This window comes from Kogia breviceps, chromosome 17 (assembly GCF_026419965.1).
Source record: "Kogia breviceps isolate mKogBre1 chromosome 17, mKogBre1 haplotype 1, whole genome shotgun sequence".
Taxonomy (NCBI): Eukaryota; Metazoa; Chordata; class Mammalia; order Artiodactyla; family Physeteridae; genus Kogia; species Kogia breviceps.
The window spans coordinates 76,106,423-76,132,036 of record NC_081326.1 but is presented as its reverse complement, the minus strand read 5'-3'; the positions used below and the strand labels follow the sequence as shown (position 1 = coordinate 76,132,036).

The 25,614-nt window shown below is 55.7% G+C and overlaps 1 protein-coding gene across 3 annotated transcripts in view; it reads left to right on the top strand.

Moving 5' to 3' along the window:
• The window catches only part of TSNARE1 (t-SNARE domain containing 1), a 77,695-nt gene that overhangs the window by 33,633 nt on the left and 18,448 nt on the right, over window positions 1-25,614 (top strand). For all 3 annotated transcript variants that reach the window (XM_059042564.2, XM_067017303.1, XM_067017304.1), the window contains exons 5-10: window positions 3,717-3,794; window positions 4,527-4,596; window positions 9,549-9,639; window positions 12,441-12,515; window positions 12,960-13,019; window positions 22,960-23,118. In XM_059042564.2, the coding sequence (XP_058898547.1) occupies window positions 3,717-3,794; window positions 4,527-4,596; window positions 9,549-9,639; window positions 12,441-12,515; window positions 12,960-13,019; window positions 22,960-23,118 (533 nt within the window). The remainder of the gene's footprint in view (window positions 1-3,716; window positions 3,795-4,526; window positions 4,597-9,548; window positions 9,640-12,440; window positions 12,516-12,959; window positions 13,020-22,959; window positions 23,119-25,614) is intronic.

Here is a 25,614-nt window from a genome sequence, read left to right as displayed (position 1 = left end):
GGCAGCGCTTATCTTGCTCTGTCCCAGACGTGCTGGCTTTTCTCTCTCTGTTTCTGATGCAGCGTCCAGAAGAGGCCTTGGCTCGGGCTGGGCTGGCCCTGCAGCTTCAGGATGGGCAGGTGGGGACCTGAGACCCTGTTACCCCGCTTCCCTCGGGCCTCCCAGGTAGAGCCCTTCCCAGGCTTTCCAGGGGAGCATTGCTCTGCGGGGCCTGACTTCTCCACAGAGGCTCCAGTCGGGCACAGCGGGTCAGGGAGGGCGAGGTCAGCGCAGGCCTGCTGTCTGGCAACCCAGAGAGCGCTGGGGCGGTAACAGCAGGTGCCGTCCGGGCGGCACGTGGGCCGCAGAACTGCTGTGTGAGGCCATCGTGGCAGCAGCCGCGGAGCCGGAGGAGGGTGAGGGCGCCCAGTACCCGCGCTGGGTCCCCGCTGCGCGTGCTGCCCTGGGGCTGGGCTGGCCTAGAGCCGGGGCTGCGGTGGGTGGCCCCTGGTCCCCTCCAGATGCCGGCCCAGCTCTGCTCTCGCTCCCAGCGTGTGTGAGGTCTGCGGGCTGCTCTCCTTCGGCTCCGGCTTCCTTCCCTGTCCTAATATGTTCGAGGACTGGCCGTGGGTGTTGGGCGTGTCACTGTCCTGTCCGTCTGTTGCTCAGGAGGGGCTGCTCCACGGTTGGTGTCCTGTCCACGTGGTGGGCGGGCTCCTCGTTGCTGGCTTTCGGCAGAGTAAAAGGGCGTGCGAACATCTGTGTGGAAACACGTCCTCGCTTTCTTGGCGGGTTTGGGTGAATACCTGAGAGTCGAATTGCTTGCTAGTCCAGAGTGAGTGTAAGTTTAACTTTGTAAGAAACTGCCGAACCATCGTTCACAGCGCTTGTACGTTTTCAGGCCCCAGGGCAGCTGTGAGACGCCCTCTGCTTGGCGTCCGTGCTGACAGTCATGCTGGTTTCGGCCACTCAGAGCTGGCGGGAGGGGGGCCTGGCTGCAGTTTCAGGCCGGTCTCTGCACCAGGGGCTTGTCTTGTGCTCCCTGTCCGTTCATGCGTCTTCTTTGGTGCAGTGTCTGCTCACACCCACGTCCATCTCTTCCTGGGCTGCTGGCCTGTCACGTGCATCTGCTCAATCTTCATCCTGGAGACAAGGCAAGGGACCTACCTGCCAGACACCTGTGTTGAACCTATGGTCCACGTTGAGTTAATTTTTGAGTGTGGTGGATTTGGGGTCGAGGTTCCGTAGATAGCCAGTTATCGCACCGTTGGTTGAACAGGGAATGACCCGGGCACCTCTGTTTTCAGGTTTCTTTCAATCTGTGTCTCTGCTTATGCAGCCCACACTGTCTGATTACGGAAACTGTGAGGCCAGCATTGAAATGAGTGGGGAATCATTTCCTCCTGTTTTCCGGAGGGGTTTCTGTAGAATTGGTACTATTCTTCCGTTAAATATGTGGCCACCATCTGAGATGGCATTTTTTTTCTCTGTGGGAAGATGGTCACCCACAGCCTCTTTAACAGTCTGTGCCACCCTTGCTGAGGTTCTTCTTGAGTGAGCTGCATTGTTTTGTGTCTTTCAAGGACTTGTCTGTTTTGTGTAAGTTGTCAGTTGCTGGCACCAGTTGTTCCTGAAGTTCCCCTCGGCTCATCTGAATGCCTGTAGGACCTGTAGTGAGAGCTCCTCCTTCCTTCCTGATGTTGCTCATTTGTTTCTTCTCTATTTTGTTCTCAACTAGTCTGGCTGCAAGTCTATCAATTTTATTGCTAGTTTCAAAGAGCCGGATTTTTACTTCATCCATTCTCTCCATTTACCCACTGTCGATTTAACTGATTTCTGCTGACCTTTATTATTTCCTTTCTACTTTGGGGTTGATTTGTTTCTGTTAGATCATTGACTTGGGACTTTTATCCTTTTCTAATGTAAGTATTTATTGCTATAAATTATCCTCAGCACGTTGCTTGACTTACACACATTTCTATTATGTTTTCATTCCGTTTAAAATATTTTCCAATTTCCTTTGAGATTTTTTTTCTTTTACTAATGGTTATTTGGAAGTGTGTTATTTTTCAAATAATTGTCTATCTCCAGATCTCTTTCTGTTACTGGTTCCTAGTTCTGTTGTGGTCAGAGAATATACTGGGCGTAATTTCAGCTGTTATCAACAGTCGAGACTTGCTCTATGGCCTGAGGTATCGGCATCCTCTGCGAGTTCCTTGTGTGTCTGACAAGGACGTGCGTTCGGCTGCTGCTGGGTGGCGCATCCTGTAATGTCACTCTGGTCAAGTTGCTGGAGAGCACTGACGGACAGCTGCTCTTCTGTCTGCTTGGACTGGGAACTCCTGAGAGTGGGGTGTTGGCGAGTCTCAGTTTTGCCCGTTTCTGCTGCGTGTATTTTCACACAGTGATACGAGGTGCATACTTAGGGGTCATTTGTCTTTATCACTCGTCCCCGATATCATTGTAACCACGTCCTTTTGGTCTCTGGTTGGACCCGTTGTCCTGAATGCTACTCTGTCTGATGTCAGTTGTGGCCCCTCCAGCTGTCTCATGATTACCGTTACATTGATGCATTTTCCAATCCTTTAATTTATGAGCTGTTTCTGATTTTACATGTGAGCTGGGTTTCTTGTGTTCAGTGTGCCCTCGGGTTTGCTTTTGTCCCATCTGACATCTCTGCCGTGGATTGAGTGGTGGCAGCAGTTCACCCTGGACTTCCGGTGACGATGACAAAGATGTGCCGAACCCACACTCCAGCGTGGTCTTTACTGGTCCTGCGTGGGCCGTGATGCGTGACCCTGCTTTAGATGGGTTCTCTCTCGTGTCAAAACGTGTGTGTTTGGGGTAAATCTGCCATTTCGATAGTTGCTCTCTTTGTTTCCCTGTGATCCCGTGTCCTTTTTCTCTCTGCCGTCCTTTCTTTGGAGTGACCGAGTGGAGTGTTCTCTGTTACCTCCACTGCGGGCTTATGGGTGTTCCTCTTTTTGAGCGGTTTTGCTTGGAGTGTGTAACAGGCGTCTTTAGCGTCCACGGCCTTCCCTCACGGAACAGCCTCGCCTCCACCCGGTGCGTGAGCTCCTTACAGGACTCCCGTCTGCGCCCCTCCACCCCACACATACATCATGTCCAACGCCGTTGGTACTCGTTTTGCTTCGACGGTCGCTGTCTCTAAACTAGGTCGGGAGCGAGACAAGACGCCTTCGTGTGCCTGTGCGCACTTGCCCCCTGCAGTCGTCAGCTCCTCCGGCCCAGCCAAGCGTCCTTTGACCTCATGAGCTGCTTTTAACGTTTCCTGTCCTGCATCTCTGGCTGAAAGAGCTTCTCTCAGCTCTTTTCTGCCTGAGAATCAATCTTTATTTTGCTTCTAGTTTTGAAATATATCTCCACTGGGTATAGAGTTCTGGTTGACTGATTTTTTTTTTTTTTTCCTTTCTTTTCCGTGCTTAAAGATGTCATTCCGGGGTTATTTGGCTTCCGCAGTTTCTGAGGCTGCCGTTGCCCTGGGGTGTGCCCAGCAGTGGGGGGCTTGGCCCGAGGAGCTGCCCTCTTTGCCTTTCCCTTCGTCCCCCACTGAGCATTGTGGCTCCTGCTCCATCTCTGAGGCTCTGCTGGACCCCGAGGGGGCACAGCTGGGAGGGGGTGACTCTGCCCAAGCACGGTGGCCCTGGGATCCACCCAGGGATCCACCTTCAGGCTGCGCGGTGAAGATGTGACCTCCCCTTCCTGTCTCTTCGCAGCCACCCAGATGGACCTGAGTGACCTCCAGGAACTGTTCCAGGAGACGTCGGCCAGCGTCTTCCGAATCAACTCCAATGGTGAGTCGGCGCCCTGGCCTCACCCTGCCCTGACCCGGGCCGCGGAGTGCGCCGTGGGAGGTCGGGCTGGTGGCCTCCCGCATTAGGGTGCCCTGTGGCCCAGGCCCGGCCGACGCGGGACAGCGGGGATAGGGGCAGGGCGTGAGCCCGGTGCTTTGGGCTCAGGCTGGGCTGTGTCCTCGGCAGGTGCCCTCTCTGCCCCGTTCCTCCCTCCCCCGTCGCCTGCCTGGGACCTGGACGGGCCGCCGGGGGCGGGGCGTGTCAGAGCCTCCCTCAGACTGGCGGGGCCGCCCCCTCACATGTCACCGAGGCTGGGGGTCAGGGCGAGAGCCACAGCCCACGAGGACAGGGCTTGTCCTCCACTCCCTCAGGACACAGGGGCATGGACACGGGGCGGCCCGGGCTCCCTGTACCCTCATGGGTGGGAGCTCGCGTTTGCCCTGAACTCTGAGCTCTCCCAGGTCAGAGAGCGCTGACGAGCGGGGGAGAGAAGCCCCTCCCTCCCCAGAGCCAGGGCGAGGCCCACTGGGGCAGCTCCCTAGGGCCCCTGAGCCCCACTCGGGCCTGGGCCCCTGTCTCTGGACAGCTGGGGAGAGGGCTGCCCTGGGGCCCTGCTGTGAGGCCTCGGCACCCACGTCCCCGCGCAGAGGCCGGCTGGGGGTGCATCCTGGAGGGTGGGGACCGCGTGGTGGAGCCCCGCTGCCCCTGACTCCTGCCCCCTTCTCTCGGCAGTGGCCTTCTTGGAGCAGAGCCTCCGGTCCCTGGGGACGCCGAGCGGCACGCAGGAGCTGCGGGACAGCCTGTGAGTGTGCGTGTGGGTGTACGCGGGTGTGCCCTGCACCCACTCGCATGCCGGCCCACCCACACGCCAGCCCGATAGCTGGCTGGGCTCACGTGGGGCCAGCCCCAACACAGATGTGAGACATCCATGTAGACACACGTGTGCACAGGTGTGCGCCCAGTTGGCGGGCCATGCGTCCCTTGCGCACTTTTTGCTTCCCTGACCGTCCCCACACGTGTCTGCCACACGCCAGAGCTCCGGCTGCACCTCCGAGGTCTGGGCCAGCCACCGGTGGGTTTGGCGTTCTCTGCCCTGATGATTCTTGATGCTTTCGAATTAGCTGTTATGGCAGCAGGGTAGGGCTTCCTGGTAGCGGGGCTGAGCCCCGCCCTCGGCTCCTCGTATCCCGCAAGTACCCTGGGCAGGAAGAGGGCAGGTAAGGCTACTCCCCTTTATGGAGGGAGACCCTGAGGCCCTGGGAGGGGCTGGATGTGTGGCTCAAGCTGCACCTCTTTCAGCGGGCAGGCCAGAACCCAGCCACCCACTCGTCTGTCCATCCACCCACCCGTCCTTCCTTCTCTCCGTCCCCCCAAGCAGTCTGGGACCACCCCTGCCAATTCTCGGGGTGCAGAGCAAGGCAACAGAGGGCCCTTGGCAGATTCTGTGTGCATTTCTGCTTTAAATTATTCTTTACGTTTCTTATTAAAAGTAGCATGTATTGTTTCCTGATTGTGAAAGCAGTGCGTGCTCGTGGGGACTCGGATGGCCCTGCCAGCCTCTTCTCCGGCCACAGGTGTTTCGTCGCGTCGCGTGTCAGTGACCGATGTTCTGGGTCCCGCTCGTTGCACTTAGGGCTGGGGCTGTGCGTGCCCCCGCCACACACTGAAGACGTGCCCTTCAGAGGCACAGACGGCGCTGTCGGCTCTGTGTGGTTGTTCAGCTGAGATGCGGGGCCGCTCTCGGGCTGGTCTGTCTTCGGCATCAGGAGTGCGCGGTCTGTCTCTGTGCTGCTGCCTGTTTCTGGGTTGGGCTCCTGGAGTGGGGTCCCCGAGATCAGACGGGTGGCCTTCTCAGAGCCCTGACCCTTGAGCGCATTTCCTGGGCTGCCTGGTCTGGGGGCTGGAGGATGGCATCACCGATGCGGGTCTGGAGAGGGAAGCGGGCCCTTCCCCGGGCCCCAGCTGCTCCCCACCCACCCCTGCAGCCTCAGCTTCCAGGTCCACAGCTCACTGAGTGCCTTTCTGCCCCCCTCCGCCCCCCAGGAAGCCCAGCCCTCTTGCCCCTCCTCCAGGTGGGGCTGACCAGGCTCCCTAGCCTGTGTGTCCTGGCCCTCCAGAGCCTTCCGTGGCCCCATATGTGGGGGGAATTTGTGCACCTCCTGGACCGCCAGCATTTTTTAATGCCTTGAGACCGGCACAGAGTTGTCAAGTCTATATTTTCTCCACATTGACAGTCGCCAGCTTTTGCGTTTTGCCAAGTGAGGACGTTAAAAAAAAAAGTGCGCTACCATCCACTATTGCCATCATATTAAAAAAAAGATATTCCGGTACTCCTGAAGTAGGCGGGACCTGATCTCAGGAGAAAGGACAGTCTTTCAAATTGAATAAATACAGCTTCACGAGAGCCTCCCAAGGCTGAGCCTGTTTTTCTCATCTTGCGTGAGACAGGTGTGGGCCTCGTCATGCTGTCAGCCACCGTGAGTGGCTCTGTCCCGCCCCCCAGCACGGGCTCCCAGGCTGGCCGAGGTGGCGGGGGCGGGGGTGAAGGTGAGGCTCATCGGTGTCAGCCCGGGGCACTGCTGGGACCCCCCCCGGCAAGAGTAGCTGAGTGAATGGACGGTCCTTGCAGGAGCCCCGGGCAGGAAGTCTGCCCTGCGGCCTCACCTCCCTGCTGGACATCCTCCAGCTCTGCTCATCTTTTCTGAAATCGTTCTGGCTACTTCTGATTGGTGGTATTTCAGCATAAATTTTAGAGTCAGCTTGTCCGTTTCTGTTTTCTGAAGCTTGCTCTAATTTTATATGGGGTCACAGTGACTCTGCAGACCCATTTAAAGAGAACTGACATCTTAGGGATCCTGAGTCTTCCTGGCCGTGAGCGTGGTCGGCTTTCGTCTCATTTACAGGTTTTGTTTCTTCCAGCAGTTCCTTGTAGGTTTTAGTGCACTGGTCTTGCATGTATTTTGTTAAATTTATGGTAATGATTTCATACGTATATATTTTTATTTTTATTTTTATTTTATTTATTTATTTTTTTTTGCGGTATGCGGGCCTCTCACTGTTGTGGCCTCTCCCGTTGCGGAGCACAGGCTCCGGACGCAGAGGCTCAGCGGCCATGGCTCACGGGCTTAGTTGCTCCGCGGCATGTGGGATCTTCCCGGACCGGGGCACGAACCCGTGTCTCCTGCATCGGCAGGCGGATTCTCAACCACTGCGCCACCAGGGAAGCCCAACGTATATATTTTTAAATTAATTAATTAATTAATTTGTTTTTGGCCGCGTTGGGTCTTCGTTGCTGCACGCGGGCTTTCTCTAGTTGCGGCGAGCGGGGGCTACTCTTCGTTTTGGTGCGCAGGCTTCTCATTGAAGCGGCTTCTCTTGTTGCGGAGCCCGGGCTCTAGGTGCGTGGGCTTCAGTAGTTGTGGCATGTGGGCTCAGTAGTTATGTCTCGCGGGCTCCGGAGCGCAGGCTCAGTAGTTGTAGCTAATGGGGTTAGTTGCTCCGTGGCATGTGGGATCTTCCCGGACCAGGGATCGAACCCTTGTCCCCCGTGTTGACAGGAGAATTCTTAACCACTGCGCCACCAGGGAAGTCCCTATATTTTTATACTATTGTCAGAGGTATTGTTGCTTAAATTTCATTTCCCATTTTTGGTACCAGTACATGGAAATACAGCTGATTCTGCTTATTACCTGTGCCCTGTGCCCTCGTTAGAGTCCCCGTTCCCTAGGGTTTTTCTACATAAATGAACCTGTCGTCTGTGACAGAGACTCTTCCACTTCTTTGTTTTAAATCTCTGTGCTGCTTACCTCTTTCGTCCCATTACAGTGTTGTAACCGTGTCCTTTTATAGTTAGAATGTCATAAACCTTAAAGTTCCACGTGGAGGTGGGCGGTCCTGGAAGTGCACGCCTCTGCCGGTGCCCGTTCGGGGGAGCCACCCGCCTCTCCTGGCAGTGACAGGCTGCTGCTTTGACTTTACAGTCTCTCTCCATCGAGTTGACCACGTTCCCTTCCCTCTTCTAGTTTTCTTAGGGCTTTTGTCATGAATTCTTGTTGAATTTTGTCGGATGCTTTTTCTGCATAGTTTACTGAGATGATTTTCTCCCTTTTAAATTTGTTCTGTTAGTATGAGGATTACGTTAATTGATTTTGGATGTCAGACCAACCTTGCGTTCCTTGGACGATGTTATCCTTTTTGTATGTGGTTGGATTCAAGTTTCTAGTATTTTGTTCAGGATTTTTGCTGCTCTGTTATGTGCCTCTTGCTTCTCTTTGCTTTTAGATTCTTTGTTTAGGTTTTGGTATCAGGGTAATGCTGGCCGCGTAAAATGTAAGTGTCCCTTCTTGTCTGTTTTCTGGAGGACTCTATAGTATTGATATTACTTCTTCTTTAAATATTTGATGGTGAAGTCGTCTGTATTTGTAGGAATGTTTTTGAGAACAGATTTAATTCCTTCAGTAGGTGTAGAGCTGTTTAGGTTTCTTGTTTCTTCCCGAGTCAGTTTCGATAATTCTTGTCTTTCAAGGAATTTTTCTTTTTCATCTTAGCTGTCAAATTTATTGACATTGGGATTCATAGTATTTCCTTATCTGGGTGGGAGGTGTGACAAGGAGGGAGGGCTCTGTGGCGCCAGCGGCCACGTGACCAAATCCCAAGGGGAAACACGGCGTGTGTCCCTGCTGTTTCCTGTGGCCTCCGGGCGACCTGGGAGGAAAGGGTCCCCGCACCGCATCCTCGGCCCACGCCCCCTTAGGCTGGTGCAGGGTCTCCCGCCTATGCCACCCCCGTCCCCCTTTCCGCATGCCGCAGCTCCGTGTGACCCAGGGGCCAGCGTTGGGGCCTGGGGCCTGCCCGTGCCTCCTGGGGCGTCCACCTCGGCAGACGGCACCTGGCCTCATGGGTGGCCTGTCTGGAGCTTCCCATGTTCCGCCCGAGGTGGCCTGGTGCCCACGCCCGCTGCTGCCACGTGGGGGTCCCACAGGGAGCAAAGAGGGGCATGTGCGCTGCAGCTTGAAGGTCGGGAGGGTCTCTGGTGTCTGCGCCCCGCAGCCAGGCCGGGCCCCTTCCCTCACTTGGGCCTGTGAGCCCGCAGGAGGCCTGAGGACAGGGTCTGCCCTGTGTCACTCCGTCCACAGGGGCAGTGGTCAGCCCTAGGCGGCGAGGGGCTGGTCTTTTTAGCACCTTCAAGGTCACACTCAGAATCATAAACCGAGGGGCTGGGAGAGGCCCCGGGCCCAGCGTCCCCACGTTCCTGGGTCTGGAGGTGGGAGTCTCACCGTGGCCCCCAGAGGCCTGGGAGAGGGCCGAGCTTTCCTTAGCGGTGGTCCCAGGGCCACCTGTGTGGCCACCGTGCTTCCTGGGCCCCGACCAGCGCTGACCCCCAGCGGCCTTTGCACAGGGAGGGCCCATGGCTGGGGCCCCGGGGGTGCAGCTGCCGAGCCCGTGGCTTGGGTCTGGGGGTCCATGGGGGCCGGGAGGTGAGGGGCCTGGTGATGCTGACCCGAGTTCACCGTGTCATGTCACCCCCCTCCCCCCGCCTCGCCCGCCCGCCCCCCCGCCGTGTCCGTCCCTCCCTGGGCCTGTCTGCACGTCCTTCTTCCCATCTGTTCCCTTTCTCCGCCGCACGACTCCTCCCTTCCCGTGCGCTTTCCTGTCCCTCCGCGAGCCCCCCACCTGCCGTGCCGCCCTTCTGTGTCACCCCCCGCTTTCTGCTGCCTGCCCCCCGGCCTTCTCTCCCCTCCACACCCCCTCCAGGCACACGGTGCAGCAGCAGACCAACCACGCGATCACAGCCAGCACCAGTGCCCTGAAGCAGATGGCTGAGCTCCTGCGGGGCTGCTCCCGGGTATGTTCCCTGGGGGCCGGAGGGGGGAGACAGATGCTGGCCACGCGGCCGCTCGGGGCAGAGGTCACGCGTCCCTCTGTTCGCTGGGCTGCCGGCCGGGCAGCGGTGCAGGTGCCGGGGGCTCTCGGCCTCCCGGGCAAGAGTGCCCCGTCCCCCTGCCCTGCTCCACGTGCCCCCCCCCACCTGCCACCTCCACGTGTGCCCTTCCTGCCACTGCACTCACCGTCGGCCTCTCCAGCACGGTCACGGCCACCGCATCCCCGGCCACGGCCCCTTCACGGCCCCCACGTCCTCGCCGCCCCTCCCCGCTGGCCTCTCACGTACCCTCCAGCCCTGGCCGGCTGTCTGTTATCCACACCCCACCTGCTCCCCCAGAGGATGGGGGAGCCCAGAGCATGCAGTGTTGTTAAGCCCTCGCGGGTTACAGAGCAGAGGCCTGTTTTCTTCTGCGAAGCCTGTCTGTTGCCCATTCGTTTACATGTGGCCCAGGGCTGCCGGCAGCTACAGCAGCAGAGACCCCCCTCCAAATCCTAAATGCTGAAGTGTGGCCCCTCGCAGAGAGGCCGTGCCTCTGGTGAGGAAGACTCAGGCCCCGTGGCGAGCCCCGCGGGCGCCGTCCAGCAGTGGGCAGGCGCGGACCACTGACGCTGCTCAGCCTGGACGAGCACACAGCTCCCGCGGGGCGGGAGGAGCACGTGTGCGCCCCGCTCGTCCGAGGTGCCCGGAGGCCCCTTTGGAGACAGAAAGCAGACGTGGTAGCCTGGGCGGGGCGCTGGCCTCACGAGGACACAGAGGGCTTTGGGGGCGACGGAAATGCTCTAAAACCAGGTGCTGGTGATGGTTGTACAGCTGAAGCTTACACTTAAGGTGAGCTGTACACCTAAGGTAGATGGCTTTTACCTAGTAAAACAGAGCAGACCCAGCTCGAAAACTTGAGTTACACTTTGATTAAAAAAAAAAAACACACTTAGAAAAACGTCCTAGGATCAAGGGTCAGGTGTCCCCGCATGGCGAGGGCAGAGGGTGCAGCCGAGGTCTCAGGTGGAGGAAGCACTCAGAGCTTTGCTGGGAGTGGCGGGCACTGCCCTGCGTGCGATATAACAATCACAGCCCGGCCGTCGGGACCACAGGCAGGTGCCTGGTCCTGGCCTTCGCCCAGGGTTCACGCAGCACAGGGCAGCGTCTGCAGCGCTTCTGAGGACTTGGTGTTGGTGGGCCTGTTCACGTGTGGCCTTGTGACGCATGTCCCCAGCTCTGTGTGTGTCACGAGGGCTGGAAAGCAGAGTTGACCCCCTTTGGGAGTTCAGAGGGCTCACTTTTAGCCTAATACATCCTTCCTTCTTTCCATCCACCCACCCACCAGCCCCCCTGTCTGTCCATCTGTCCCTCCATCCATTTACCTGCCCATGCACTGACTTACCCGGCCATCTACCCACCCATCCATCCGTCTGAGAACCAACAAACATTTATTGCACGCCTACTCTGCCAGATGCCGGGAGAACACAAATGAGGTCCTACGGGAGGACGTCTTGTCCAGGCGGGCAGCATGGGTCACTGCTCTCGCAGGGAAGAAAGGCGGAGCCCATCACCTGGAGCTGGTGGTGGATCACGTGGGCTGCAGAGCTGGAGATGTTTTGCTCAAAAAGCACTAAATAGCCCCTTGGGCTCTTAGGTCTGTCCTGGGGCATACATATGGTGCCAATTACAAGAGCCTTACCTGGACACTGAAACAGACTCCACAGAGCTGCAGCCACACGCAACTGTGAGGCCCAGACACTGCCAAGTGCCCTCGAAGGGCAGGTGTTGGGGAGCTGGTCTCCCGAAACGTGCCTGGCCTGCTGGTGCCCCACGGCTCCTTCTCACCCATGGGCTTGCATGGGGTGCATGGTGGGAGTGAGGGCTGGGTTCTGGGACTTGAGACGCAGGGTCTGTGGAGTGTCCAGGGCCCTCCTGGGAGCTGACAGGAGGTGCTCGGGGCAGGAGGAGACCAGGAGCCTGGGTCCGCATCCTGGTCCAAGGACACTGGGACTGGCGTGGCTCCATTGGTGCTAGTGCTGTGTGGTGTGAGAGGAGGGGCTGTGGCTCCTGATGGCCTGGTGGTGCCAGGGTCCCGGGCTTGCTTGCCCGTTCCGTCGTTTGTCAGTATGCCTTGAGTGCTGGCTCTGTGCCGGGCATCATCCTTGAGACTGGGGTGCAGAGACGAACAAGAGATGAGGTCCCGTTCCAGCAGGAGGACAGAGGCCGTGTGTGAGTGCTGAGGTGCTGGGGGCAGGGCGGATGGTTTGCCGACTGCAGTTCTGATGCTGGGGATGAGATGCAGCCTCACCACCCGTGTGACCTTGAACAGGCCACTTAGAACTCGTGCCCAAGATCTCCTGAGCCGTTAGATGGGGACCGTAACGCCTCTCACCTGAGTAGTTTGGTTTGGGGGCCGGACAGGCGTATCATGTTAGAGCCGCCGGCCCCGAGGTCAGCGTTGACGATGCCTGTGGTTTGGGTGGAGATGGTCTTCACGGTGATGCTGGCTGAGCCCGTGGCGCCCTTGCTGGTGTTTGAGGTCATGGAGATGATGGCACCGGGTGATGAAGATGAGGATGAACCCAGTTCTAATGGCAGAGGGGGTGGTGACAGCCGTGAGGCTGGAGATGGATGGACGGGGACGCTGTGGTGCAGGTGCTGCCAGGAGGGACGGGAGGGGCACGGGATCATAGCGAACTGAAGCGCCCGGGGGTGGAGGGGCTGCGGGGGCAAGATGAGGCCTCGGCAGCCTGTTGAAGCCGCCCCCCCTCCCCTCTTTGCAGCAGGAGCGTCTTCAGCTGGACCGTCTGAAAACTCAGCTTTCAGACGCCATCCAGAGCTATGGAGTGGTGCAAAAGGTGAGGCCCCTGCAGGTCCCCTGAGCACCCGCTCTGGGTCGGCCTGGTACAGCCCCATCCCCCAAAGCAGAGGAAGGGCCACCTTGCAGACATTGGATAATCGCCACGATCTGACTGGTGGGACCACAGCATGCGTGCAAGTGAGGGATATTTACCTCTGGAGTGCCGCCCAAGAGGGTCCTCCTGACAGCCCCCTGGGAGGTGGGAGAACAGGTATCAGCCATCCTTCCACACCCGCCCGAGTGTGTGGAAGGAAGCCATCTAGCAGATCATCCCCCGAGCCCAGCCAAGCTCCCAGTTTTCCAGAGCCCTGGGGCGGCTGAAGGTGTGCTTTGCTCTTGGTCATCGTCCAGTACTTTGTGTTTATCTGACTGTTTCTTCTCTTTTCCCCACCTTTTCTGTTCTTCCCTTCCCGTCTCCCTTTTCTTGTACTTTATCCAACAGAAAATTGCAGAAAAGTCCAGAGCACTGCTTCCCACAGCGCAGAGGGTTGGCAAGCAGCAGGTGGGTGCTGAGTATTTACCCTGGTCAGTGGGCGTTAGAGGACAGCATAGAATCCAGTGCCACTGGGGCTCCAGGGAAGGGCAGGGAGGACCCAGGTCCTACCGTAAAGCACAGAGAACTATAGTCAATATCGTATGATAAACCATAATGGAAAAGAATATAAAAAATAATGTATACGTGTATAACTGAATCACTTTGCTGTACAGCAGAAGTTAACACGATATTGTAAATCAACTATACTTCAATAAAAATGTAGATAAAATAAATAAAATAAAATAATGAATTAAATATCCTTAAAACAGAAAAAGAAATGGACATTTTACCCTCAGGTCTCTGGCATGGGCTTGATACAGGGAAGTGGTTGCAGACAGTTCTACCTACTGTACGGGACCAACTTGTATTAGACCAACCCTCCTGTGAGTAGGAATGATAGAAAATCCAGTAAAGAGTGTAATTGGAGTCCTAGATGAACAGGAGGGAGAGAGAATGGACAGAAACAATATTTGAAGAGGTAATGGTTGAGAATTTGCCAAAACTGTCCAAATACTTCAGGCCACAGATTGAAGAAACTCTATGATGTATAGGATAAAGTTATCCTGTTTCTTAAAACTACGCTAGTCACATCATAATAAAAACTTGAAAACCAAAGACAAAAATAAAATCTTAAAAGCAGATTAAAGCCAGAAAAAAATTTTTAGATGCCCAAGAAAAAGTCACATTGTTTTTAAAAAAGCAGTGAGACTTACACCTGACTTTTTAAAAGAAACAGTGGAAACCAGAGGACAGTTCAAAGAAAATAACTACCAACCTGGAATTCTACATCTGGTGAAAATATTTTTCAGAAGTAAAGGTGAAATGAAAACATATTTAGAGAAACAAAAACTGAGAGAATTCATCAACACAACTCTCTAAAAGTAGAAAAAGGAAGACAATCCCAGATGGAAGCATAGTAATGGAGGAAGGAATTATGGGCACTGAAAACAATAAAATGTGTGGATACACCTAAATTCATGTTGACTGTTGAGTAATAACAATAATGACTTGTGAGGTTTAAGATATGGGGCAAATGAAAATACTTGTACAACAGCAGCACAGAGGACATAAAGGAGGTAAATGGTGTTAAGGTATTGTAATGTCCTTGCGTCATCAGAGAAGAGACAAAAATACCAACGTAAGGTAGGCTGTAATAATCCAAGGATGCATATTGCATTGTAGGCAGTACTAAAAGGACAATACAAGAATAGAAACTGTAACATAAATTAATAAAGAGGTACCTGTGAAATAATAAATGGTTAATTTCAAAGCAAAAAAAAAAAAGAAATCAACACAGAACAGGAAAAAATAGGAAATAATTGTAAGATGGTTGATTTATACCACTTATGCTAAGCTAAAATGGACTAACCCTTCCAATTAAAAGACACAGATGGTCAGACTTGGTTAAAAGAAAAAAACTGTGTAGTGCTTAGAAGAGTCAAACCTTAAATATAAATCCAGAAAAATGTTGAAAGTAAAAAGATGGAAAAAAAGATATATTGTGCAACCAAAAGCTAAAGAAAGCTGGTGCAGCCATATTAGTGTCAGAATAAGCAGACTCCACATGAAGAATTCTTAGTGGGCATACAGAGGTATATTTTGTAAGGATAAAAAGTTAATTCAAATCATAATTTTAAATTTATATGAACCTAACAATATACCCTCAAAAATAGAAATATAAAGCAAAACTGATAGTAGTAAAAGGAAAGCTAGTAAATCCACGATCTTAGTCAGAAATTAGGACACACCACTTTAAATGACTAATAAAATACATTGAAAAGTTCAGTAAGGATCTAAAATATTCAGGCAATACTACTGATTAATACACGGACCTAATTGATATTTATGACACTAAGAGAATATAAGCATAATGCATATGCTGGATGGTAAAGCAAGTCTCAGCAGATTCTAAATGATTGACCTAATACTGAATATGTTCTCTAACCAGAGTGCAATTAAACTAGAATCTGGTAACAAAATTCTCAACACCAGGGGTTGAGAATTTAAATCATATAATTTGAAATAACCCATGGATCAAAGAAGAAACCCTAGTAGAAATTAGAAATAATCTTGAACTGAACAAAAATGAAAATGCAACAAATCAAAGCTTATGGGTTGCAACTAAAGCAGTGCTTAGAGGGAAGTTTATAACTTTAAATACATATATTAGAAAAGAAGCATGTGTGAAAATTAGTGATCTAATTCTCAATCTCAAATGGCTAGAAAAACAACAAAAAATTAAATCCAAAGAAAATATATAGGAAAAAGCAGAAACCAATGAAAAATGAAATAGACGCACAATAGACAAATTCAACAAAGCCAAAGATTGGTTCTTTAGAATGATTAATAAAATTGTTAAATCCTACAAGATTCATCAGGATACAGAGAGAAAATACAAATTGCTAGTATCAGTAATGAAAATGGCTATATCGTTCTAGCTTCTAAAAACTAAAAAAAAAGTAAAGATACTGTTAGCAACTTCATGCCGATAAATTTGACAACTTATATGAAATACAAGTTTTTAAAGAAAAATGTAACTTCCCAGGATGTGTAAAAAATCTGGAAAGTCCAGTATTTATTAAAGAAATGAAATCCATAATTAACAAACATCCTAGCAATAAAACTTCAGACTAGATGGCTTTACTGATGAATTCTCCCAAATATTTGAGGAATAAATAATACCAGTTTACACAAACTCTTATATAGAATATAAAAAGAGGGTATACATCCCACCTTGCTTTATGAGGCTAGTAAATGGAAAATAACATGTTGTCTCATGAGCATAGAAGCAAAAATCCTAATCAAAATGTTAATAAGCTAAGTCTAGCAATATATATAAAGGTAATACATCCTTATAAAGTGGGGTTTATTCTAGGGATGCAGGGTTGGTTTACATTCAGAAATAATCAGAGTAATTTACCATGTTAATTCAGTAAGAAAGAAAATCTATTCGATCATCTCAATAGACACGGAAGAGCATTTGGTAAAATTCAGTACCCACTTAGGGGGACTCAAAACTTTCCGCAAACTAGGAGTAGATAGGAATGCCTTTAACCTGATAAAGGGTATCTTCAAAAGTCTAACAGTCATGGGGCTTCCCTGGTGGCGCAGTGGTTGAGAGTCCGCCTGCCGATGCAAAAAAAAAAAAAAAAAAAGTCTAACAGTTAGCAGCACACTCACTGGTGAGATATTAAAATCTTTTCTCCTGAGAGTGAGGAGGAGATATGGTGTCCAGTATTATTGCTTCTATTCTCCATTGCACTGAGGGCATATCCAGTGCAATAAGAGATAAAAAAGAAATAAAAGGCTTAAAATTGGGAAGGTTTAAAACCCCTTCACAGACAACGTGATTGTGTAACTAGAAAATGTGAATGAATCTGATGAAACTTAGAGTTCGTAAGTGAATGTAACAGGATTTCTGTTATCATGTCAGTATGCAAGAAAACATTGTGTGTGCCAGCAAAAGAAAATTTGGAAATGATACTTAAAAAGTGATAGCATTTATAGTAGCATCAAAACTAGGAAGAAATCTATGATCAGTCATTTAAGCTTCTATATCGAAAACTATAAAACATTACTGAGGGAAATTACAGAAGATTAAATAATGGAGGGGTACACCATGATGTATAAAGATGTCAGTTCTCACCAAGTGGTTCTGTAGGTTCAGTACAATCCAGATAAAAATCCTAGCAGGTTTTGAATATGTGTTTGTATATGATGTGTGTGTAAATTGTCAAACTGATCATAAAATCTATATGGAAATATAAAGACCCCCGAATAATGAAGACAATTTTGAAGAACAGAACTGGAGGGTTTACATTCCCAGGTATCAGAACACAATATAAAGCAATAGAAATTGGAACAGTGTGGTATTTGTTGAAGGCTAAGCAAACAGACCAGTGGGATCAAAGTCGCACATAGATGCAGACTCACACATACGTGATTACCTGGTTTGTGGGAGATGCACTGCCACGCAGTGGGAAACACAGGATTTGCACAGGACTTGATGCTGATTGGCTGATGGTTGAGCTGAGAAAGGTCCTGTTGAGCACACGGCAAGTACGGGTCCGAACACCCCGCCCACTTCATCTCGGTGTCGGAGTGACTGAGGAGCGGTGTGCAGGGCAGGGTGTCCACACGAGGCGACAAGCCAGCTCAGGCTGTGAGTACCCTCTCAGCCAGGAAGTGCTCCGGGCCCAGGGCCATCGCGACGTGGCTGGGAGGGGGCTGGACCACTCCTGGCACAAGGCTGCCACCCCCAACAGATCCTTCACCCCGGTTCACCCAGGCTCAGAACACTTCCCTGGATCACAGATCTAAATGTGAATGGTAAGGCAGTGAAGCTTCCAGAGGCTACCATAGGAGGCCGTCTTCCTCCCACACAGATGAAAATGTACTTACTATAAAGCAAAAGTGATAAACTTGACTTTGTTACAGTCTGTACAACCCTAAGAGAGTGAAGAGGTGACCCACTGAGTGAGAGAAGGCATTTGCACATCACGTATCTGAAAGGACTTCATAATATGTAAAGATCTCTTACAAATCAGTAGGAAAAAAGGCAGACAACTCAATTCAAAAACATAAAAGGGCAAAAACCTTGGGCGTGCACGTTCAAAAGGGACGTCGGAATGGCTGGTAAGCACATGGGTGTGTGCTCGGCATGTGTCATTAGTAGCAGGCGAAGTTAACCCGCGGTGCTCCACCTCTGCACACCTCCCACCCACCAACACAGCTAAAAACAAACGAAAACGCAGGAGCGTTCCGAGTGCCGGCCAGGCTGTGGGGCAGCCGGAGACCTTGCGCAGTAGCCGGGAGTGTGAGTGGTGCCCCCCCCCGCCCCGGTAGCTGAACACACCTGTGGAGTGAAACGTCCTGTCCGTGGCCTTGCAGCGCCACCTCAAGCGTATTCTCGGTGAAGAGTCACATAGAAGAACGCCGAGCACACGTGAAATGCAGCAGCAGACACCTGGGGGAGAGCCAGCCTGCGGTGGGCTGGACAGAGCATTTGTGCTGAGTCCGCACATGGGAGACTCTGGCAGCAGAAGGGTTGTGCTGTGGCCAGCAAGGCCCCGGTGACATCTCGGACACACGCTGAGCCCAAAGAGGATAGAGGTCAAAACCGGACCAAACCAGCGGGCAGAGTTAGAAGCCCCTACCCTTGGTAGGGGACAGCATAATGAGGAGGAGGCTGGAATGTCCGTATCTTGACCCGGAAGTCTTCCTTTTGTTACAGTACAGACCGATCTACACTTGTGATTTGTTCATTCAACAGCTGATGTCCTGTTTCAGTAGAGTTTCTCTTAAAGAGGAAGACGGTGGTCAGCAGTGCTTCTGAGAAGTTATGAAAGATTAGGTTATTTCCAGGAATCCTGCAAGCTCTAGTTGAGGAGACGACATACTGCAGGATTCAGCCCGGGGGTGTTGCTGCACTGACGCTCCGGACTTCGGGGCCGCCATCTGCAGGCCGGTGGTCCGGGTCCTGGCAGGAGCCAGGTGCCCACTGCCTGCTGGCTCTCCTCCGAGCGAGTGCTGGGTGTGGCTGTGAGCAGGTTGAAGCGGGAGCAGGTTGGCTTCTCTGGAGTCGGCCTTCTTGGCTGTGGTCGGCCGCAGCGTCAGCTGGGTCCTGGGTCAGTCTCCTACCCAGGCCTAGGCAGTGGGCAGCCCCCAGGTGCTTCTGGGCCGGCCTCTGTCTCGAGGCAGGGCTGTGCCTGTCCAGCGCTGGGAACGCTCCGAAGTCTGCATCGCCGTCGCCGGCTCGGTGTGGGTTCACCAGGGCCCCATCCTCCCGGCAGCAGCAGTGGAGACCGCCCCACCTTCACGTCTGCTGGGAAGTACCCTCGTCGTGCGTCCCCGCCAGGCGCAGGGCGCATTGGCCCTGCCCCTGGGCCCCAGCGCCTTTATTTAATACAGGGCCAGAGAAGAATTGCGACAGCCACGCCTGTTCTGTGTCCTGGGCTTTACTGAGCCTCCGGAGACTTCCGTCAGCTAACACACAGCCTTTGGCTATTTGGAGAAGTGGATGACCAGCCTCGGGCTACTACACAGAAGCTGTGTTTCCCAAGTGTGTGACCAGCTCTCGTTCTGACGCTTGCCCTCCTGCCGGGGTCACGGACTTCCCATGCAGAGCCCTGGGCCGTAATTGGCGAGACAGCGGCCCGTTTCCCAGAGCCCCTGAGAGCCCTGGGTTTTCGCTCACTGGCCCTGGGTGGGGGGCCACGCTGAGCCCCCGCCACGCGCCCTCCTGGCCTCCCTGAACCCCCATCGGGCTCCATCTCTTCTCACGGGAAACCGCTGGGCCCGCCCCCCAGCAGTCACGTTGGATTGTGGGCTAATGGACGTGTCGGAACGGAACCCAAGCCCTGGGCCTTGGAGCGAGGAGAAAGCCGCCTTTGTTGGCTGCCCTGCGAACTGGAAAACCCTCAGACGGCTATCCCCTGCGCTGCGGCCCCAGCGCCCGCCCTGCCAGCAAATCCTAATCCTGGCTTCAGAGCTCAAGATCCAAATTGAGCCTCTGTGAGGAGAATAAAGGGTGCTTTCTGATCCTTACAGGAGGGGGGCTGTGGCGGGATCGGCCCTCTCTCCCTCCCTGGTCCCTTGTCCTGAGCCGCCTGGAGAGGGCGGCCGGTACCTGTGGAGGCCAGGCGCCGTACCCACGCCTGCAGGGAGGCCGGCACCCTTTGCTTCGGCTTTCTGGAGCTTCCACGGAAACCCAGACTCCGGGAGGCTTCACGCGACACCCGGGGTGTCACTTCTGCACCGTAGTGTCTGACTCGCTTTCAGCTGGTCCGTGGTGCCCACTGCAGGCTGCGCCCCGGGGCCTCTGCCTACCCCCTGCCGGTCGGGCTGTGCTTTACAGCAGAGCTGCAGGGGGCGTGCCCGCCTCTCGGGCCCTGGGTGCGCAGGCCAGGGCGCTTCCCACGGGGGCTGTTAGATTTGCCAGAGAGGCCTTTAGAAGCCCCTGTCCAGGCGGTGCCCCAGGCCAATGGAATCAGGTGGGTGGGGGGCAGGCGTCAGTGCAGCTCCGGGCTGGGTGCCCTGTTCTGGAGCAGCCGCTGCTGGGAGGGGTGCACCGTTGGGGTCCCCCTCAGACACGCGTGTCCCCTGCCCTGAAACTCACTTGCCCGGGGCCGGCCGGCCCTGCTTGGCTTCCGACCTGGGCTTTCTGTCGGCATCTCGTTTTCTCGTGTGCTGGCCGGTCAGTGCCTCGCCTTCATCACGGTCACTTCTTTTTGTGACTCTGGGACACGGGTGGCATCAGCCCCGTCTTAGGGAAGCGAAGGCTGAGGTTGGAGAAGTTAAGGAACTCGGCAGGATCACACAGCTAGTAAGCGGCAGAGCTGAGCTCTCTCGGTCCCCTCCCTGCCTCAGACGGAGGGCGGGGGATCAGCGAGGGGGGCCAGATGCCACACCTCCTGCTGGGAGCGAGGGGTGTGCCGGGCAGCACGGGGGAGGGACGGGACAGGGGCCTGCAAGACAGCGCAGCTGCTGTGTGGTGAACACAGGCCACAGGCCTTGGGCGCGGGTCACTCTTCCCGCTCTACGGAGGAGAGCGCTGAGGCCCTGAGAGTGTGCCGCTGGCCCGACGGTGCCAGTGCTGGGCCGGAGGCTGACTTGGCTTTGCAGCCTAGGCGGCGCCTGGGGGGCGCAGAAGGAGAGGTGGGGGGGGACACACGGCCCGGCACTGCTCACTTCCTCCCGCCCATACCGGGGAGGGGAGGTGGGAGGAGCGCCCGTCGGCAGAAATTTTAGATCTTTTACTTTGTATTCGCGTATGCACGTATTTATTTATTTAGAGGCCTCTGCTGGCGAGGTGCTGCGTGTATCGGTGTGGTCTGTAGGGAGAGTGCCAGCTTTTGGAGGGGGGACGGGCTGCGTGCGGACCCGTCACCCTGTAACCCAGGGGAGCGCGCCCACCCTGAGGGGCCGCGAGCAGAGCAAAGGGTGGCAGCCGGCGCGCCCCCTTTCCTAGGCGTGGTCACACGCGTGCCTTTCCACTGCCTTGCGCCCGCCTGCACCAGCGTTTCTCCAGATGCCCCAAGGTCCTTGTTTGTGCCATTGGCTGCTTTTGGTGCCCAAATGAGTAGGTGTGCGTGGTGTCCATCCGCTCCATTCCACCGCAGGCCAGGCCTGCGGCGGCCACCACGGGCCCAAAAGTGGAGGAAAGAATGTGGACACTAGACTGTGTTCTCCTCCTGCTGACCCGAGGGGCCTCCTGTAGGTGGTGTGGTGGGGCCCGCAGGGGGCAGGGTCTGCTGGGGGGACCGGCACAGAGACCGTCCTGTGGAGCCGAGTGGACCCCTGGACTGCCCCCCGCCACACACACACCTCCAGAGTCACTTCTCTGGCATCAGTGTGGCCAGGACTCTGCCATGGGACCCTGAGCTGCACAGCGCATGGGAAGGTGGTCTTCATTGCAGGCAGACATCAGGGGCCTGTAACAAAGGGGAAGCAGAAAAGAGGCACGCGGCAGCCTCTGCAGCCTTCTTCCAAGGTGACCGAAGCCAAGTATCCCGGGCTTGTGGCAGAGGGCTGTTCCATGGGCAACGGCAGCCCTGTGTTTCAGCCCTGTCCCTGCTGCCCAGACCCCTGTAGGAGGGGCTCAAGAAGAGCGGCAGCTGTCCCCCCACTGTCTCTCTGTGCGCCCAGCACTGACCTCTGCCTCCAGGGCAGTGTGTCCCCGGGCCGGGAGGAGGGCATGTCGTCAGCATGGTGCCGGCACTGTCTTCTCTCCTGGTCTGTGGTTCTCGCCCTGGAGCTTCCTGTGCCAGGTGGGAGCCCGGAGCCCTGCTCCACGTCCCGGCTCTTCTGGGTACCTTGGCCTCTCGGCCTCTGCGGCCTCACCTGTAAAGTGGGCTCCTGGCTGCTCCCTGCAAGGATGTCAGGAGCGTCAGAGATAGCGGCTCCAAGGAGCTTCGACGCGTGTGGGAGGTGAGGGGCACTGGTGGGCAGGCTGCCCTCCCGGGGCTCTGCCCGTCCTCTGTGCCTTCTCCTCTTGCCCTGGTTATCACGACAGGCCTGGGGGAGCGGGGCTGGGGGGAGTGCGTGTGCCGTTATCTGTCGTCCCAGGGGGGTGGCCGTGGGGTGCAGGTCAGTAGTCTTTGTTGCTGAACGTTTGCAGGTAAATTGGAAGCATTGTTCGTGTGAAGCTGTCTCACCTCTGCGGGGGGTTGGGTCGGCGCGGCCCGCCACTGGCACCCCACTCCCCACTCAGGACCGGCGCCTCAGGGGTGGATGTCAGCTCACTTGTACCGAGGTTGTCCCATCAGGGAACAGATAGAGTTCATTAAAGGGAGAAGCTACTAGTTTATTCAATTCGAAAATTTGGTGAATTAAAGAAATCAGTAAAGGATAAGACAACTTGAAAACCTCCCTCAGGCTTTCCTTCCCCGTGATCTGGTCCCAGCTGAGGCGGGTCTGTGCCCTACTGGGTGACGTCCATGCTTTGGTTTCCATGGCCCCTGCCCGGCAGCTGCACTTGGTCTGTAACTAGCTCTGGGATGGGCTTTCGGGGGGGCCGCAGCCCCCAGACGAAAAGCTGGGGCTTTTGTGCATGTAGGGACGTTTTTCTGGGGGCTCACGAAGAGGCCTGTGACCCCTCAAGATCTGGGAACGTGGCGGCTGTGGTCTGCAGGGTCTTGTGTGTGGCCCTGGCTCTGGGGGGCTGTGGGGTCCTGCCGAGTGCTCCCTGCAGCCAGGCCTGGGACGGCCACAGGGCCCGGTGTCTGCCCACCATCTACGGCAGCCCCAGCCCCCAGGACCCTGTGGGGACGTGCCTCGAGTGACAGGGTGGAGCCCGCCCCCCCGCCCCTTCAGGGCTGCAGGCTGGGGGCTCCTGGGTGCCTGCCGAGAGCTCGGCCTGGTGGCAGCGGGCTGTGCGTGCGGGTAACCTTGGTCTGTGTCTCGGCAGAGTCCCCAGGCCCCGTTTGCTGAGCTGTCCGAGGACGAGAAGATCTTTAACGGGGGTGACGGCGTGTGGCAGGCCCAGGGGCAGGCGCTGCTTCCGGAGATCACCGAGGAGGACCTGGAGGCCATCCGGCTGCGTGAGGAGGCCATCCTGCAGATCGAGGTGAGGGCTGGCGTGCACACGCGTGCGTGTGTCATGGGTGTCCCCGGGACGTGGGTGTCCCCGGCTCCCGGCCGTGGCGGCTTTCGGCGCTCCAGCAGTGGAGGCTGGGCCGGCCCTGTGCTGGTGCCACTGCTCTGTGACCAGCAGACTGAGGCCCACCCCCTGCCCGAGCCCAGAGGGGCTGGACCTGGGCTCCCAGGGCATTGCCTGAGCTTGGCCACCTGGGCCACCCAGTGGAGAGAGGGAGTCCAGGGAACCCAACAGAGTCTCACCCTGCGTCTCATCGCCCTGCCCCCCTGCGTTTTCCTGGTGGGCTCAGCCCTCTGGCCTGGAGCCCAGGGCCTGTGCCCGGGTGGCACGTGTCTGTCTCCGTGGCTGCTTCCTTCACTGCATGCTTAGGTTTCCAGGAAGCCATTTCTCTCTGATGAGGCCATTCAGCGCCCAGAGCAATTAGTTCCAGTGGATAGTTTTTGAGTGAACTGCCGAGAGAACTGAACCTGTAATTTGGGGCGGCTGCCAGCAGGTGGCGGTGGTGTTGTCAGGGTCCAACCATGGGGTGTGGGGGGCTGCTAGTTCTTTGTTCTTCTCAAGTTTGCACGTGTGTAATACGTGCTGCCAGATGTTTTGCTGGCCACGGATGACCTGTGACAACTGCCAGAGGTGTGCAGTTCCCTGAGATGGGCCTGTGGGAGCAGGTGCCTGAGTAGGTGTGCCAGCATGTGGGTGGATGTGCAGGTGCAGGGGCAGGTGTGCCAGTGGGTGTGCGAGGGGGCCTCCTGATGTGGGAAGTGCATGTAGAACGTAGCCGTTGGGCTGCCTGGTTCTCTTGATGGTGGGGCCTGAGTCTCCGAGTGTGTGTTCCCTCCTCCCTCTGGGCCTCGGTTTTGCCTGCCAGTGGAGGATTTGGGGGGCCTGCCTGCCCCGAAGCTCTCAGGAGCTGGGCTTCTGGAACAAAATTTCCCTAAAAGCAGCTTCTTTTAGAAAAACAGAGACTTGGGCAAGTTGGTAAACTGAGTCAGCGGCCCAGGCCCCGTCACCGTGTCTGCAACGAGCAGGTCGTACACTCTTGAAGGAGGTGGACGCCCCCCTGAGAGGCGGGGTTCAACCCCCTTCCTTGTGCCCAGCCCCGCACTTTGGCCTGGTGGAGGAATGCTTGTTTCTTGAGCCCCGGTCAGAGGGCCTGTCTCAGCAGACTGCCTCCCCGCACCAGACCTCGCTGCCCGGAGAGGAAGGCGGCCACACGGGGGCCGTGTCTCGGAAGGCAGGCCTCTCCCTCTTGACGAGATGGTCCAGAAAGGACCAGACACACAGAGGTGTTTTTAATCGTGCTGTTGGCCCGGTGAGACCTGCTTTCCCAGAGAGGCTGAGAACGGATCAGAAGCCATCGCCCCGGCAACTCTGGGTGCCGGCAGGCCTGAGCGGAGAGGGACCCGCTTCTTCCTGCAGCTCGGGAGCTGAAGCCCTCTTAGGGAGAGCCCCCGACAGCCCCTCGGGCACACCCGGGGGTCTGGACCGGCTGTGTGAGGTGGGAGGAAGCGGCTGCTTAGGACGGACTTGGCCTTGGCCTGGCACATAGGGAGCAGAGGTGCAGGCTCCCCAGCAGGGCCCAGGGCCTGAGGACGTGGGTGGGGTGAGGGCCGCCCCCCAGGAAATGCTGGGAGCTCCTGAGCGGCTGGGCGCCCCGCTCTGAGGGCAAAGCCCCAGGAGGTCGTGGGGTTTGCTCAGGGGGTCAGCCAGTGCTTTGGACAGCCTCTCGTGGCCACCAGGTTGAGGTGGGGGCCAGATGCACAGCTCTGTGCCCACACGGAGGCCCCCAGGTGGGGTTCAGGGGAGCAGAGGCCCAGGTGCCGCCAGCCCCTCCTCGTGTGAGTGGTGAGTACAGGCGGGGCGGGGGGGCTTTACCGGGGGTGAGGGGGCCCCATGTGGAGGCCACTGCTGTCATTTAGCCAAGGTGGAGGGGCACGGGCTGGTGGGAGAAGAGCGGGGCTCTGGGCCGACTAGGACCTCGGTTGATGCAGGGCCGGCCTGAATTCAGTGTCTCGTCTGTGTCCCTCAGAGCCAGGCTGGAGCTTCCTGGGGGGCCGTGGGCGGGACCTGAGGCCAGCCTCACTGATTTGCTTGTTTCCTCGTCTGCAGCGTGGCTGATGCGGGTACCAAGCAGGTGCTGGCCAGAGGGTGATGGCGTGGGACGGGGAGGCAGCATCACTGGTCTTGGGCACCCCACCTCCCTCGGTCCCTCCCCCAATTCGGGGTCTTTGGAAGTGGGGAAGACAAACTCAAACTGTCATTAGCGTTTCAAAAGCCCTCCCCCAGGTTTGCAGCTGTCCCCGGTGGTGGCACACCTCTAACGGGACTTGCTGGGAAGGCTCGGAGACTCAGTCTGTGCAGCAGAGACTGGTCTGGGTGCAGGTGGGTGGCCCCCGGCCCCCTCCAGGGACAGCCGGAACGCCCGCTGCTTAGGTTTCTTGGGGCTTTTTTTTTTTTTTTTTTTTTTTT